Source organism: Typha latifolia, chromosome 3 (genome assembly GCF_019914945.1).
Source record: "Typha latifolia isolate L0001 chromosome 3, TyphaL0001v2, whole genome shotgun sequence".
In the NCBI taxonomy this organism is placed as follows: Eukaryota; Viridiplantae; Streptophyta; class Magnoliopsida; order Poales; family Typhaceae; genus Typha; species Typha latifolia.
In genome coordinates, this window is record NC_133088.1 from 12,488,639 (window position 1) to 12,505,977 (window position 17,339).

Below are 17,339 nucleotides of genomic sequence, written 5' to 3' on the forward strand. Positions count from 1 at the left end.
GATGAGGGAAATTGATAAGATCCACTGAAATATATTATATATGGTGTACGAGATGGGGTTCAGTTTTTCACCTGAAGTCGAGTCCTGACTCCTGAGGTTGCCTCCCTCAATCTGATGGCTCAATTTTAGGTTGATTATATAAAGTACAAAAGTTGATAATATATGTAAATAGTTGTCTTTTAGAAACTAAAACTTTCAAACCTTAAATCGTTGTTTAATAGTCTCATTTCTAAATATACTCTTGCTATTCCTACCTGAAACTCTCCACTAGAAAGAACTTAATCTTAATTCAGACTGTGTTTAGAATCCCGCCAATATCGAATATCCATTGATTTCAAAGTATAAAACACACGCGAGCACAAAAAATTTCTTGTTTCCCTTGTAAATTATTAAACAGTGGCGATTTTCCTCCGCCGATTTGGTTTGCTGCTGCAGATAACAGCGAAAGAATAAAAGAAAAGATCAAAGAGAAATGGGATCTGAAGGCAAGTGGGAGTCCGATTTCGAGTGGGACCCAGCCGCCGAGGACGAGCTCCGAGCCATCGAAGCCGCCTACGCCTCCTCCAACAAGCGAACCGGCTCCTCCCCTCCCAACTCCGAGCCCCGATCCAAGACTCGCCGCCTCCCCAAGTGGAACCGTCACCGCGCCGCCGCTTCCTCCGCTGCCGACGTGAGTGCGCTGTGGGCTCTCGCTCCTTCCCCTTGCCGAGGTACTTCCTACTCGATCGCTCCCTTCTCGGCTAACTTGATTCGATTTTGTAGCTTGTTCTTTTGTGTGGATTTGCATATGCTTATCTTGGTTGCTAAAGATTAGAAATCTTGAGGGAGAAAAATTAGAGTAAATGTACCTATCAAGCTATCTCCTTTCTATAACTACGTATCCCCATTTGTAGTAATGTATTCCAAAGTGACATTTTTGTCTTGAAGGTTGAGTAGATTATGCTGTAGAAAGTTCGCATCTATCCATCACTTAGGTAAATCTAGACTGTTAAGAACTAAAAATCAATGACCTATATAAGATTTGAAATTATGAATGTATGATCCTTTCATAGTTGCATCATACAGGCACTTTGTTCCATAGTCGTTTGTTTGCTCATAGTGTTTTCTAACTTCAAATTTTCCTTCTGTTTAGTGAACGTCGGGACTAGTTACCAATCAATGAAGTTCATGGGACGCATAGTATATAGCAAGACAGCTTCTGAAGTAGAGCAAGCTACTATGGAGATTTTAGATAAGATCAAGGCCCTGAAGAGCTTTGAGCAAGTTTCTCTTGGATTTGATATCGAGTGGAAGCCTGTTTTTAGAAGAGGTTAATTTTTCTAGTTTTAACTGTATTCGTTCCTTTTCTAAATTATTTTCTCCCTCTGGACAAGCATTTAATTTAGGCTTCATGGTTTAATCCTTATATTATCTAATTTGGTATCATTTATGGAGATTGAATAGCAGAAACCTCTTTCTCTCTCTCTGTCCTAGAAGGAACCATGATATATCCACATTTTAATCTTTATTTTACCATACTGGAAATACTCCAGGGGTCTATTGGTCTAGTATATGATAGGTTATCCTAAGAGATATGCCTAGAGTATTGAAATATTCACGCATCACGTAGTAGAAGTGTGATTCTGTGCCACTCCTCTTTTAGGAATGAGTGTGTAATTGTGTATGAGCACATAGAGAATTTCAACTAAAGTATGATTTGATGATGTGAAATTTGCAGGCGAACCACAAAGAAAAGCTGCAGTATTGCAGATATGTATGGACACTGCTAATTGTTATGTCATGCACATTATTCACTCTGGAATTCCCCCTATTTTGAAGTCTCTTTTGGAGGATAGTTCATCTGTCAAAGTGGGTAGATTATTTACTGATTTTTTTCATTAAAAGCTTTTTCCTCCTTTATCCATAATCGATTTCACGCCTTCTTTATTTACTAGTTTTCTTTTGCTTCTTGAAGGTCGGAGTATGTGTAGCCAACGATGCATGGAAAATGAGGAAGGATTATGGTGTTGGTGTTGAATCCTTAATGGACTTGTCAAGTCTTGCAAATACCAAATTTGGTGGACCTCCTAAGAAATGGAGTTTGAGTTCTTTAACTGAAAAAATTACTTGCAAAGAGGTATTATTGATGATATGGCTACACAAGCCAACTAGCTTAACACGTTATAGTTGAAAACACATTTCTGGTGATACAAGAGGTATAAACCAGATCAATCACTATGGCAACAAGTAACCTGCATTTAATTTCTGGATATTCTTGATAAAGACCAAAGTCTCAGGACACCCGTTGCCCATTTGTATGCCAAGTAGTAAATATTATCTCTTAAAATAATAATTTCCACTGTACCCTGCATCAATTATTAATAGATAATGCCCTGAAATTTATTAATTCTTATTATATTTATAACTAGCAATCAGCATTCTGACCCATGTGACACATCCACATGTATTACAAAAGATAGATATTCTTTGATGAACTAGAATGTGATGTTTGTCCTTTGCAGGAAATTGTCTGGGAAATCTTCTGTTTATGATTTTTCTGTTTGGTCAAAATGGTGCTTCCTTGTCCAGGGTTTTCTTTTTTTTCCTTCTCATCATAAGGGTGTCAATGGACCTAAAAATTGCAAATTTGTCTCAACCTGCCCAAATGTATGTGTCAGTTTATCTTATTCTTTAGATATATAGTTAATTGATTTCTTTATGCAAGAGCTATCATACTCCTTTGATGCACCTATATGGTCATACCCCATCTACATTGGCTAGTCACTGTTGTTTCCACAGTTGGAAAAACCTAGCAAAATCAGAATGGGAAATTGGGAAGCTGATGTACTGTCAAAAGAGAAAATCCAATATGCTGCCACAGATGCTTTTGTGTCTTGGTATTTGTATCAGGTATATATTGTATATATATTTATTTATGTGCACATATTCGGAAATACTTTTTAAAACTACAAAAGTATTATGCTTGATCAGGCGCTAAAAGGCTTCCCAGATGTGAATATTAGATCTGAGGATATGGAGAAAGTGAATACTGTATCATGACATGTACCAATCTCTGCAGAATATTCCTAATATGTCTGTGATAGGGAACTGGTTCTGCATATCTTTCCACATATCCATACTTGGATCTTGTAAGTAAGCTTTTTTTTTCACTTTTCTTTTACATTTTCTTCTTTGTTTAGCAAATAAATTATGATCAGAACAACATGTTGACTAGGTGCTGAAGACATTAGGTGCTAATCTATGTAGAAGATTGATAGTGGCAGCATGACATCTTGATGGTGATGTGCACACAGTGAAGATTCAGGAGATTAACCCTTCTGAGAAGGGCCTCATCCCATGTTGCAGGGTGTTGAATATTTTCTATTTAGAAGCTTGACTCTATTTATGGAAACAATTCTTTGGTGCTCTAGTTATGTATGGGATCAAGTTTCATGATCTTTGATTACTTCGACTGAAACCAACAGATCAAGTGTAGAGGCTTTATTATTCTTTTCTCGTTTGGTTTGAGGCTAAGCCTTAAACTCAATTAGTTAATTTTATTTCTTAATCTTAATTTTTTGAAGCGTAAACTTAATTAGACATAAAAAAGATTAAAAAAAATTTGATTACTAAACTAATTTAAAATTCTTTGAATCAGTTTAGATGCGGTTCTTAAACTCAAAGCAAATAGGCGTTCGTGTTTCCTCCAGAGATCATAGTCTGAAACATTGAATGTTTTAGCATGGATCTGTTTCTCTTCTGTTCCAATCAATTCAAATGCGGTTTGGCGCCTTTGGATTATCAAAAGGACATTCCATTACGGAGAGAGAAAGAAAATATTACCACAATCTTCTCATGTTGAAATATGATTTGAACAATCTCGAAGCACACTGAATAGCTATAGAAAACATCTATCCACATTTCAAGACAGAATGAACTTTGTATATCTTGGTTAATTGGTTATGTGTGTAGTGGATATTATCTTTAACAACACGGAATGTTGTATTGTTAAGCATGCTTGGCTTTAATACTTTGAGTAGTAGTCTAGCTCGATGTATTCATCTAGAATAAGAAAAAGCGACGCCAATTCATGCTCATTCTTTTATTATGTACCATTTAAGTGTTCTCTATCATTTGCATTATTCTTTCGTAGTTCTTTTAACTAGCATAGCTTGCGTTTGACTTTCGGAAAGATTGTGTGTAGAGTGAGAGAAGAAATAGGGTGATCACGTGCATAAGGTCGATTTGAAACAACGAAAATATTCAAGTCAATCATAAGCGATAAACCAGCGGTCCAAAAGAAGTTTCCCTATTCTTTGGAGTGTTTGACAAGAGAATGAGAAACAGATTGAAACTGTAACTAAATCTCACATCATACTTCCCAAGAAAAAAATTTCAACTCTAATATTTTTTTTATTGAGGGAATTGCTCGTATACTAATATTTTATTCAGATTTAATTATAACAAGCTTGATACACATAAATTTAAAAAAGATAAAAACAATGATATAGACATTTTACAAGCTTGTATATCATCCGCTCTGTAATTGCGCTTAGAGGTGATTATCAAGCAAGCTAGACTTTTCAGGTCGATTGAGCTTACATATTTGCTCATGGCTTAACTCACCAATAATTTGGGCAGGGCAGGCTAGAATAGTACAGCTCATTACTACCCACTAACCCATAAATAGGGCTGTCAAAATAATCAAGTCGGCTCAAGCTCGTCTTGAACCCAACTCAATAAGGCTCGATCTACCTTGACTCAAAAATAATTTCAATCTAAGCTTGATTATGAGTCGACTTGATCAAATATGCTTGATAAGGCTCGAAATAATTATATATATATATATAATAGGAATAGTACTTTCTATACTATACTATAATTATGTTATATTTTAAGATTTACTTAAGTGGATGGTTATTATGTACTCTAATATTTTAGAGCTTAGTTCTAAATTTTGATCTTATCATATCTTTTCGAAATACATGAATATCTCTATTAGTTTATATTTTTGAATTACGCCTTATTTTAAGCTTGATTCAAACTTAAATCAAGCTTAATTTAATTCAAGCTTGATTAGGCTTGAAATTTAGATTGAATTGATTAAAGATTGAAATTGCTTATTGATCGGCTCGTTTAGGTTCGAGCTCGAAATTGCCTTCAAGCTTGATCACAAATACAGGCTCGAAATTAGTTTCAATTTGAGCTTGATTAGAGCTAGGCTCTCTCAAGCTCGACTTAATTACACCTTACCTATGAGATATTGGGTTTGGACCGAGCACAACGGGCAACAAATATTATATCTTATTGTATTAAGTGTAAGGGCATCCATGAAGATATTTTAGCTACCTTTCGTAGGAATATATTCATACATTAATATTCAGTTTACTAAATATTTAATGTGGGACTAATAATAATAAAAATAGACATGTATAATAAGTCGAGTAATAGACAAATATAATGAGTCGAGCTCTCGGGCCAAGTTTAGCGAGCAAAGGCCTAGCCCCATGCTGCCTAATACTATCTACGGTTTGAGTCGAGTCGAGCCAAACTGGTTATAAGTGGACCGCGGGTTAGGACTGAGCTTATGCTGGTCGCCCAATATCTTGCTCAATTTATATATCATGCATTATTGTGCTCAGCCGGACAACAATTGCATTTTGATTTAATATTTTTAATAGTGGGCTGAAACTATATAAAAATATATATTATGTTAAAATAATATAAAATAAAAAAAAGGCCCGTTACCTTCTGCAAAGGCGAAGCTTCGAATTCCCGGTAACTACGGAAAACCTTTTAATCCACGTTTCGTGTTCCTTTTAACAGAAAAAAAATAAAATAAAGGAAAAATAAGAAAGAAAAAAGACGCCCATGGGCCGCGCCCCCCTTAGGGACTTCCCTTTTTTGGTTTCTCTCCGTTCCCCTTCCTCCCCTTCCGCAGGAAATAACTCCCTCTTTTTAATTCCCCATACCTTATTTACGATTCACTGATCCCTTCGCGACGCCTCCAATTCTAATCCAAATTCCCCTTTTATCGATCGAATCCGTTCTTTTAATCCCTTTTGGGCCAAACTTTTGACTTGAAGGAATGGGTTGTTGAATAGGAACAACAGTTTGGTTTCTCTTCAATTGGTTCTTCAAGGGTTTGGAATGGAAGAGACGATCCCGGAACACCAAACCCTTGAGGAGGCCGCAGCGGCAGCGGCTGAGACGGCCAGGAATGCCGACGGTGGCGGGGTGTTGTCCCCCGCTTCTTCATCCCGCAGCTCGTCGCCACTTGCCAGCATCCGGCAGCAGGCGCGGCACATGAGGACCGCGAGTTTCCAGCGGTGGCGGCGGCAGATGCAGCGGGCGTGGAAATGGGGGCCGGCCGGGGCTGATAATAATAGTGGTAGTATTAGTTGTAGTAGTAGTAGTAGGGAGCAGGGATTTAAGACGACGATGAATCTTGAGATGTTGGCGAATCAGAAGCGGCAGTGGTATCAGATTCACTCGAAATTTCGGGTATCAGCATCTCTTTGACCTTCTTATTTGCTTGCTGCACTTCTTTTGTTGCTAAATATGGGAATTAGTGTCAGAATGGATTGGTTTGTGGTAGCCGTCTCTTGCATGATGATCGCCTTTTACTCATATCATCAATTATAACTATGACCACTATGATAAGGCACTGGAGGACATTCTCGAAATCCAATGGTTGTATTCCTGTTCTGGTTGTAAGTAGATTTGGTATAGAATATTTAGTGCTTTGTTGATGGATAAAAGCTTGCTGCTGTACCTGGAAGCTGGGATTTATGTGCCGTCCAGCAAATGCCTTGTAGGACAGCACTCTTTCTTGCTAGTAGGTTGTTGGCTCTTTTTTCGCAGTACTATGAGAAACTAAAAGAAGGGGAATAGAAAATTGAGGGGAGAATATGTGCTTTATCTACCGTCCATCCTGTTAAATGTTTTCTTCATACAGTCATCTGGCAGCTGGTTTTTATAATCACAAAAGAGCATGAATCAGAAATAATGGGAAGTTACTGCCGATGTGGTTTTGCTGTTCCTCATGTATAAAACCAGTGATATGTTGAAAGGAAATTTCTTTCGTGACATGTTAAATTTAGATGATAATACTGTATAGTTTACTTGTTTTTCAGGAAAGATAAGTCTGATATGTTTCTTGCCAGGATCATAAACAACATAAGGAGCCCACATCACTATATGAGCACTTCTTTGTTTTGGGCCTCCATTCATATGCCAATGTTGATCTCATTGAGGAGGCTTTTGCTAAAAGGAAAGCTTGGGAGTTGGATGTGGCAAAATCAGAAATCCTAGATCTTAGAAAGATTCAGTATCATGGACATATACCTACCCTAGAACCTCAGGTTCGCTGAATTCATGAGTTATGAAATATTCCCTATATGATTTTGGTTTTCTTGATAGTTCCTTTTTCAGCTTTAGAATTTCTTATGCATTTCTGAAATGGTTATCTATTATTTGCAATGCTGACAGTTGTGTCTATATTTAAGACTTTTGCCTTGTTTCTGTTTTAAGGGTTATAATACATGGTTTCTGTTTCTCTTCCTGACTAATTAGAAGTTTAGAACATCACACACTCCTTATCTTAGTGCTGTGTTGTGATTGTACTTGAGTTTGATATTTTACAGAAATGATGTTGCGCATGAACCTAAGGTACATTCATATGCCAATATGGAAAAGAGGAGGATGGAGGTCTTTTGCCTGTTAATAATATTGGTATTACCTAGGTGGATATTGAGGGCTGTTACTATTGGAGTCAAAAAATGTAACTTCCATTTTCTCCCTCTTCAGTATTAAAGAAAGAGAAATAAATCTAGTGCACCTTCAGTGGAAAGAGTATTTTTCATTATCTACTATCATAAGCCTTAGAGGAAGTGGAAACACATAGGAAATACATGCATTAACAAGTGTTAAATGGGAAAAATTATCTGATACCTTTTGTAATCGGTTTAGTAGAAGTGTTTCCATGTTTATTATCTCAGTTTTTGCAGAAATTTTCTTATGTCCTCAATCTTATTTACTTTAAAATTTTAATCTAAGAGAGAAGTTTTATGGGACTGTGGAGAATACATGCTAACTTTTTTTATTTTATTGTATCTATTTTGGGTGCCTAGCAGAACCTGCACATGTTGAAAAAATATCTAAAGAATTGAGAGAAGATTGAACTATCACCAACTAACATGATGCTTCTAAAGGGTGTGAATGCATACTTGGCTTTTTTGGATTTCCAAGCTCCCATTTTTCATATACAATTACTAGTTAGCTGTTTGTATTCCTGATATTGTGCAGCTGATACATGCTGTACAATTTGTGGTGCAAAGAAACTAATTATTTGATAAACCTGGACTTCTAGGAAGCAGGAAAGAATTAAGTTGGACATTTGTGGATAATTTTAGACTGTGTATGTGGGGTGGGGTGGGTGGGGGGGTGTATGACAAAGCTTTTTATATGTTAAATCAAAAATTAAAATACATTTAAATTGCAAAAATCCCTATGTATGTTTATCTTTGCAATCAAGACATAAAAAGCTTTGTCATACATATTATTTCATAGAATGTAAATGATAGCATGGTTCTAAGTATTAGCCAAAACCGACTAAAATTGGGTGGGAGAGAGAGAGAAAGAGAGAAGAGTGAGAGAAAAAGAGAAATACCTCATTGGAGAAGCATAGTCGGAGAAGAATAGGAGAGGGAGAGAAAGTGTGAGCGGTAGAAAGAGAGATAAAAATTAATAAAATAATATTTATTTTTTAATTTTAGATTTATATATGAACAATTTATACTTATATATTTTTATTATTATTATTATTTTTAAATTTTTTTTCTGTATTTTAAAATACAAACCGATACGGACGGCCAATACAGTCGATATGTATCAGTTTTTTGGACGACCAATCTCGATTTTGATTTTGATATTTGGAACCATGAATGATAGGAAAATTTTTGTACAATCTTGGAGGATAAGTTACTTTATTAGAATAGATTGAGTGGTCTAAAATGTAGAAAGAAGACCATATAATGCATGTGTTGGAGGAGTGGTTGTATTGAAGAAGATGTTTTGACAGGGAGGTGAATAGGGAAAGTGGGAAGTAGTAAGGATAAGTTACTTTATTAGAATAGATTGAGTGGTCTAAACATGTAGAAAGAAGACCACATAATGCATGTGTTGGAGGGTTGGTTTTATTGAAGAAGGTGTCTTGATAGGGAGGTGAACATGAAAAAAACATAGTAAGAAAAAAAAATGATAGTGCTTAATTTTGAATAGTACTATTAACTCACTTACTACTCTAAAAGTTTAAGTTGTTAGAGAATAATAATTTTTACATTTTATACTCTAATATTCCTTCACATCTAGGCTTGAGACATTTTGATTTTTGATGGGTCGAAGAAGTGGAACTAACTTAGAGTGATGGAGGTTTTATATTTTAAATAACATATCAGCTTGGCCCATTTTGCACTTAGGATCTCTCTTTTGATGCAATAAAGCTCATCAACTACTCTAAAAACTTAAACTATTAGAAAACAGTGGTTTCTTTATTCTATGCTCTAACAAGTACTTTATGCTAGATCCTGAATAGTTGGGACTAACTGCATACTATTGGCTGTTGTTATTTGTGAGAAAAACTACATCCTTAATTACCATGAAATGTGTTGCCAGGTAGTTAGAAGTTTCTATAGATATGGCTTAGGAATGAGGGTTGTATTTGCCGCATTATACTTGCTAGTAAAAGCAATATGTTTCTAACACGGTACATGGCAAGGCCTAGCGTGCTCGTGCAATACAAGGCCATGTTGGTGTCTTTGTACTATGTTAGCACCAATGATTGTTGTGCCAGTGGCATGTGTCTTGTCAGTGCTTTATTGGTGTGGCACGCCCTAGCATGCTAGTGGTATATTAACATGCCTCTAACATGCTTTTCAGGGTTTTAGTTGATGTTTTTAGTTTAAATATATGCATTAAATTCTATACCAGTCTTTTATCCCTAGATAATTTTGTAAATGACCAATTTGTTAAAAAATAGCAATAGTTAAGTAGAAACATAATTCAACATATAATATGATTAGAGACATCTATTATTTGACAATAATTTAGTAATTAAAAACCAAAATTTAGTTGAATGTAGAATAATAGGGATGATCAAAGACTTCATTTATCAGCATAAAAATAATATAAGAATCTTATGACAAATACTGTCTATAATCCTAAAAACTCATTTATTGATAGTAGTGCTCATTGTAATGCCTTGCATACTTATATTATCAAATAATTTCTTATTATACTGAAATTTTAACTAAAAATTATAAAATCTGGGTTCAAATTGACTTATATGAATTCAATCTAATATGTTCATATACCAATTTTAGCAAATTTGACAGATTAATTTTGAATCTTTTTAAATTTTAGGGAAATCAAATTTCTCTTCTAATTCGGGCAATTAAAGAGTATTTTTCATAATATCTATTACTAAATGCTAGTTCTATGTAGAAAGACTTTTATAAATGATAAATCTAGTATTTTCATTTGTACACTCCAAATAGTAAAACAAAGAAAATATTAAAAGAATGAGAAAATTTTATCTTTTGATTGGATTCGAAAAAGCTTTTAAATCCCTTTAAAATCTCATTTATTTCTCCTTATTTTTTTCTAAGTTCACCTCTAACTTTACATTTCCTATTTGGCAAAGTGGTTTCCAAAGAGACCCATTACTGCATTTTGGGTCTCTTTGACTTGCCTATAACAAGTTCCGAGCTGTACTTATTATGTGTTGCCCATACCCTACCTGTGCCGATTGACACAACATGGCTAATCTTGTGCCGGTTGTCGGTATCCTACTGGCAGGGGGCATGCCGACTGGCTTCATCATTCTTCGTTAGCACAGTATGCTTTGTGTGGCACAAACTTGACAATTAAGACTGTATTTGGACATATTAGATTGCCCTGAAAACAAGTTTCGGCAAGAGATTTTGGGCATCTTGCTGATCACTGACTTTGGGTAATTTGATCTTCACTAATTGTCTTGAACACTATTCACAATCCTCATGAGTAGCGACTCATTGTCACTCAGCATAGGTTGTCTTGCATGGAATTTGTCTGAATTTATAACCAGTTCAGCCCGAAAATAATTGTCTAATCTGGACCAAAAATTTACTAAATATTTTTAAATAGTTCTAAGCAGGATCAATCTGACCAAAAATCTACTTAAGGACAAGACTCTTGATCAAGCTAGGTTTCAAGTTGTAATCAAGATTCCTTGGTGATAATGAATCTTAGGACAAGTCTACACCTAGATTTGATAAAAGATGTTGACAAATTTCTTTTATTGTTAATGTGTGATGGTTTTGGCTGATTTTCTTTTTCTTTCCACAGTCTCCATTGATGTCATTTTTTTTTTTGGGTACTTATGTGCAACTGATATGTTCTTCTTTGGCTTGCAGATTCTTTTCAAATACCCTCCTGGAAAGAGAGTGGAAATGAGGGAGGGTGATTTGCCTGCTTTCTGTTTCCCTGAAGGTGTAAAGGTTGTCTTCCTTTCCAAGATTTTAGCTCATAACTTGCTAGGTAGTATCTTTCAGTACTCATGCAGACTGCACTTATGGAAACTTATCTATCTAAAAGGTTTCTTTTTCTGCTCGTTATCAATACTTATTCTTTACTGACATCCATGCAACCATTGAGATTTTGGAGTAAATCTTGTTTGTCGCTGGTTGGAATATTCAGTTTCAAAGTTTTCTTTTCTCTTGTTCAAGATTATCTATTTTTCATTTGTTGATTTGATCATTATATTACAGAACATTTTAATATTCAATTTATATTTGCTTTTCTTTCTACCAAAGATATTGATGTGGGCCAAATGTATAGTGTAGTTTCTCTTAATCTGGAATAAGCAGTTAAAAAGATAGGGTTGCTCAAGGCAAAAGGAAATATTAAGTTTCTTTACCCATAACTTCTAATTTTGCTGCACTTGGATGTGCTATTACATTCTGAGGTGAGCCAAACAGCTGGTGCCTTATAGGCTGATAGTAATTGTTTACACTCATTGATGGAATTAAGGATGTAAATGAGCCGAGCTCGAGCAAGTTGGGTTTATCTCAGCATGGCTTGAAGTTATTAGAAGTCTAGCTCAAGCTCATGTCAAGTTGGTTGAGAGGGATGCCTCAAGTTCGGCTCGGTCTGTCAACAAGCTAGCTGGAGCTAGCTCACTAAAGCTATTTTGTAAGATTTATATTAATAATAATCCTAGAAAGAGCTAGTAGCTTACCTACCAACTACTCATCATTGGTCACTGCAGCTTGAACTTTGAAGGAACTTAGAAGGAACTGTATAATTAATTACTAGCCTGTGTGAGGAAAATAGTGCAGAATACAAACCAACGAAAATAATATACACAAATGGGAGTCAAACTCAGGCCTTTGACTAAGTGGCGCTCTAAGCAACAAAGAGTCATATAAAGAATATTATTGGACCAAATACATATAATATAGATTACTAAGATATAGACGAACTAATTTGACCTGAGCTTACCTGAGCTTAGTTTTTTTTTAATGAGCTCAAAATTGTAGCTCAAGCTTGGTTCGTTTAGTAGATGCACGAGCTTGAGCTGCACGTGAGCCCACAAGCTCTTTTGACACCCCTTAATGGAATCTTTTAGTGTGGATGCTCAGTTAACCATACCCTGCAGCATTACTTCTCATTAGACCTTATTGGTCTTATTCACAATGCTATTATTTTTTTTTTATGACATGAGAAACCCGTGGATTCTCAGCAGAGCTGCCAGACCATGGATCTTTTTTGTTACTTTGATTGATTGAAGTCCATATGCAAGGTGGGCTGGATATTGTGGGGCTAGCGTTCCTTGATACAAGATCCAGATTAGCTACATCATGGTCCTAGAAGTGAGCTGGATGTTGTGGGTCTTTGGATGCCAGTATTCCACAATTCTTTTTCTTCTTGTTTTCCAAGATTAATGTCCTAGAAGTGAGCTATAGGTACAACCTTTTGACTTAAATAAGTAGCTGAAAATAAAGAATGGACTCAGAGTTACATTAACTATTAATTGACCATTGAAGTGTTGGTGGAAACCTCTAGATTGTCCTGATTGTTCAATATTCTTTGTTTACTTATGTCCTTATTGATGTGGGCATCATCTTCAATTTGACCAAAATAGAATTACTCAAGTCCAATTTGGTCTAATTGTTGATTTTTAATTCAAATAATCAATTGAATTAGTCAATTGACAGATATGGTAGCCGATATGCGGGGGATGTCCGTATTGAGTTATTACCTAAATTGGGTTAGTCAATTTAGGTAAGACTTAATCAATTAGGATCCTATTAGGAAATAAATTCTTATTAGAATCTCAATTGATAATTATGGTAAGCTTATATGTGAGAGATGTCTACATTAATTTATTATCTAAATTGGGTTAGTCAATTTAGGTAAGATGATCAATTAGAGTCCTATTAGAAAATAAGTTCCTATTAGGAAATAAGTTCCTATTAGAAAATAAGTTCCTATTAGAATCAGCTAGAATCAAAGTTGTTAACCTATTTAAGGGTTATTGTATGAGAAACAAGGACAAGTTGGAATAAGATTTATTTGAGATCTCTCGCTTTCTCCCCTGTGGTCTTCTTCTTCTTCTCTTTCTCTCTCTCTCTCTCTCTCTCTCTCTCTCTCTCTCTTTCTTTCTCTCATTTTCTCCTATTCTGTCTTAAGATTCTTCTCTAATCTCTTCTACTTCCTTTCTAAATCTCTCTCATTCTTCAATCTCTACTTTTTTCATTAGTTATTGCTGCTGTCCAGAAGATTCTAGTAGTGAAAGAAAATCTTTGGGTGTCCGGACGTGAAAATGAGGACTTGGTTTCAAAGTAAAAGCACTACTATTCCATTTATTGGTAAACCTAAACTCTACAATCTTTTCTTACACCATATTATAGGCCTTTCTACTATTAACGTACCTATTTGAGAGTTGAGGAAGCTACTGCCTTATCTGAGTGATTTTCCCTCTTTCCATCTTGTAGCGATCCTCTTAATCAATTAACTTCTTATCAGTTATTGCTTACTATATTTTACTTTAGTTACCTGTTTGGGTCGATTGTTCTCCACAACATTGCATTTATACTAGATTTGCATCACTTATGTACTACTTTGTTACAATTAGTAACAAGTATATTTTTCATTATGAAGAGAGAATGCATCTTTGTACATTCGAACTTTATCAGAATTATCTTTTGCTGCAGATTGGTTAACTTGATGTTATATGATGCAGGCTCGCCTAATTGAGAAGACTCCATCCATGAGTGATCTCAATGAAATTGTATTTGGTCAGGTCAGTCAATCTTTTTGAATCTTATGCAACCATCGAAAATAACAAATTGTGTTATACAAGAAGAAGTTTTTGTTTGTTATGATAGTTTGTCATATCCATTGTTTACTAGAACCATTTAGATGAAGCTATCCTTGCTCGTAATTTTTTGCCATAAGGGTGGTTAGTTATGGTCTCTTTCCTATCTATTAGATATTCTTAGAGAATCTTGTTGTGAGTTGGATCATCCCAACCCTTATTGGTATAGGTAGCAAATGAAACTAATCAGTTACTTTTAGATTGTCATCATCTGGTTGACAGCTAGTAATGAAAGACACTTAACATGCAATCTTTCCATTGAGCCTTCCTAAGTTTGAGTTTTTTTCTAAAAATTTTGAGTGTTGGTATCAGAATCGGCTGCTCGAAAATATGATATGTTATTTTGGCCATATCGGCCATTTTGGGATAGGACTGATGTAGGCATCATCTTCAATTTGACCAAAATAAAGTTGCTTGAGTCCAATTTTGATCTAATTGATCTACTTAGGCTCAACTTATTTTCACATTTAATTTGTTGAGTTGATGTTTAATTCAAATGATTAGTTGAATTAGTCAATTGATAGATATGGTAAACTTATATGGGGGAAGGGGGGGATGTTCGTATTGAGTTATTACCTAAATTGGGCTAGTCAATTTAGGTAATACTTAATCAATTAGGATCCCATTAGGAAATGAATTCCTATTAGAATCTCAATTGATAGTTATGGTAAGCTTATATATGGGGGATGTCCATATTGATTTTTTACCTAAATTAGGTTAGTCAATTTAGGTAAGATGATCAATTAGAGTTCTATTAAGAAATAAGTTCCTATTAGAATCAGCTAGAATTAAAATTGTTAACAAATTTAAGAGTTATTGCATGAGAAACAAGGAATGATTGAATAAGATTTATTTGAAATATCTTATTTTCTCTCCTGCGATCTTCTTCTTCTCTCTCTCCCTTTCTTCTACTCTATCTTAAGATTCTTCTCTAATCTCTTCTACTTCCTCTCTATACCTCTCTCATACTTCAATCTTTACTTTTTATTGGTTATTGTTGTTGTCTAGAAGAATCCAGTAATGAAAGAGAATCTTTGGGTGCCCAGACATGAAGAGAAAGACTTTTTTTCAAAGTAAAAGCACTACTATTCCATTTATTGGTAAATTTAAACTCTAAAGTCTTTTCTTACACCATATTTTAGGCCTTTCTACTGACAACATACCTATTTGAGAGTTGAAAAGTTACTGTTTTATCTGAGTGGTTTTCTCTCCTTCTATCTAGTAGTGATTCTTTTAGTCGATTAACTTATTGTCAGTTATTGCTTACTATATTTTATTTTAGTTACTTGTTTCGGTCGATTGATCTCCAAAATATTGCATTCATACTAGATTTGCATCAAAGACTATTTTTTAAATATATAAATTTTAAAAATTGATATAAATTGTAGGAAAAATCCTATAAAATTAGGAAAATACTAAGAAAATAAACAAACTATTGGAGGTCGACATCGTTGGAAATTTTTTTGGTGTGGCTGATTGCTATTTGTGTTGCTGGATTGGGAGGATGTATTGAGAGCTCAAGGGGGAGAGAGAGAAGGTAAAATCGTAATTAAATAAGTTTTGATCCGGGTCGTCTCTGACTGTTTAAACAAGCCTATTTGTCTGAAACTACCGAAACAGGTCCAAAACCCACTATCCCTAGTAAGGCCAATTCCGGCCCAAACCAGTAAAAATACTGGTTTCAAGTATGGATGTGTTTCGGTCGATCCTCGATCCAGATTGGCTGAAACTTTAATCCAGGGTTTTGCTCTAAATAAGCAATTGTGATGATAATTTTGATATGCTCAGTTGCTCACCAATGTGGAACCACATGTTATTTGTTGCCCCTCTTTGTGATGCATGTAAATCATTTTATTTTTCCTTCTCAATTCTGAGCCTTGAATGTGTATTTGAAAACCTTTTAAGCAAGTTGGATTTGGATATATTAGCAACATAAGTTGATGCAACAAAAATGTTCTAATTTATTAGCTTCACTAGCATCAACTCCAAACTATTACCATTAATTTGTTACTGTGTAAAGTCTAAACTGACTAGCCTACCTTTGGAATGGTCCAACTACTTCTTCAGTGCAGTAATGCATAGTTGAAAACCTCTTAGAGGGATTTGAAGTTGGCTTAGTGTATATTAACAACATAAGTTGATGCAACAAATTTGTTCTCTTTTTGCTACCTTACTAATTTAACAGCTTCCTTAATATCAATTCCAAACTATTACTTATTAGCATTGATTGGTCACAGTCTAAGAGCCTGCTTGGGTACATTGGCAAAATCCCTATTGGATTTTTAATGTGTAGGAATAACAAAATTGCAAATAAAGTATCCCATATGATTTTTACCTCAAATTTTATTGTTTGGGTGCTCTAGGAAATTTTGGAGGAAAAAAATAGAGAGAAGAAAAAGAGATGGGTGGATGAGGAGATGGTGTGCAGGAGAGAAGAGAGTGTGATGATACGGGAGGGAGAGGGAGAGAGATGTAGATGGGAAAGGGGAAGTAGAAAGCGAGAGGGAGAAAGTAGGAAAAAAAAAGTTCTGTAATCTTTTTTTGTTCCTTTAGGAAGAGCTGCTCCTGCAGAAACGTTTCGGTAGAAAATGCTTTCCAAACACCTGCATATTAAATATTTCATATCCTTTTGGATCTTTTCTTAGGAAAGTGTAATTCCCACAGATTCCTGTGAGAATTTTTTCTATCCAAACACGCCCTAAACTGACTAGACTTCCTTGGAATGGTCCAAGCACTTCGCAGTAAGACATGTTATTTAATCTTTTCCAATATATATTTTTTACACTGAAACTTATTACATCTAACACTTGATATCAACATGCACAAAGTTACATAATTGAGCATGACTAAGCCAGGGTGGTACCCGAAGAGATTTTTCCTCTATGGTCAGTATGGAGTTTTCTAGTCTCAGAAAGAAGCTAGTGTCTCGATGTTTGGTAGA

The 17,339-nt window shown here is 35.1% G+C and overlaps 2 protein-coding genes across 5 annotated transcripts in view; both read left to right on the forward strand.

The window, feature by feature from the left end:
• Positions 1 to 375: 375 nt before the first annotated feature.
• LOC140784515 (3'-5' exonuclease) lies at positions 376 to 3,463 on the forward strand. Of its 2 annotated transcripts, XM_073131987.1 has the most exons (7): positions 376 to 710; positions 1,133 to 1,309; positions 1,718 to 1,848; positions 1,955 to 2,116; positions 2,779 to 2,889; positions 2,971 to 3,128; positions 3,215 to 3,463. In XM_073131987.1, the coding sequence occupies exons 1-6, from the start codon at positions 473 to 475 to the stop codon at positions 3,037 to 3,039; spliced, it is 888 nt and encodes a 295-aa protein (XP_072988088.1). In that variant the 5' UTR covers positions 376 to 472; the 3' UTR covers positions 3,040 to 3,128; positions 3,215 to 3,463. The 2 variants fall into 2 exon arrangements, with proteins under 2 accessions (XP_072988088.1, XP_072988089.1); XM_073131988.1 differs by lacking the exons at positions 2,971 to 3,128; positions 3,215 to 3,463 and adding an exon at positions 2,502 to 2,646 and having other exon boundaries at positions 2,779 to 2,890.
• Positions 3,464 to 5,906: 2,443 nt separating this feature from the next.
• The window catches only part of LOC140784416 (uncharacterized), a 40,842-nt gene continuing 29,409 nt past the window's right edge, over positions 5,907 to 17,339 (forward strand). For all 3 annotated transcript variants that reach the window (XR_012108259.1, XM_073131816.1, XM_073131817.1), the window contains exons 1-4: positions 5,907 to 6,483; positions 7,146 to 7,343; positions 11,433 to 11,516; positions 14,264 to 14,323. Coding sequence is in view for 2 of the 3 variants with exons in the window: in XM_073131816.1 (XP_072987917.1) it covers positions 6,130 to 6,483; positions 7,146 to 7,343; positions 11,433 to 11,516; positions 14,264 to 14,323 (696 nt within the window). In the remaining variant the exon portion in view is untranslated. The remainder of the gene's footprint in view (positions 6,484 to 7,145; positions 7,344 to 11,432; positions 11,517 to 14,263; positions 14,324 to 17,339) is intronic.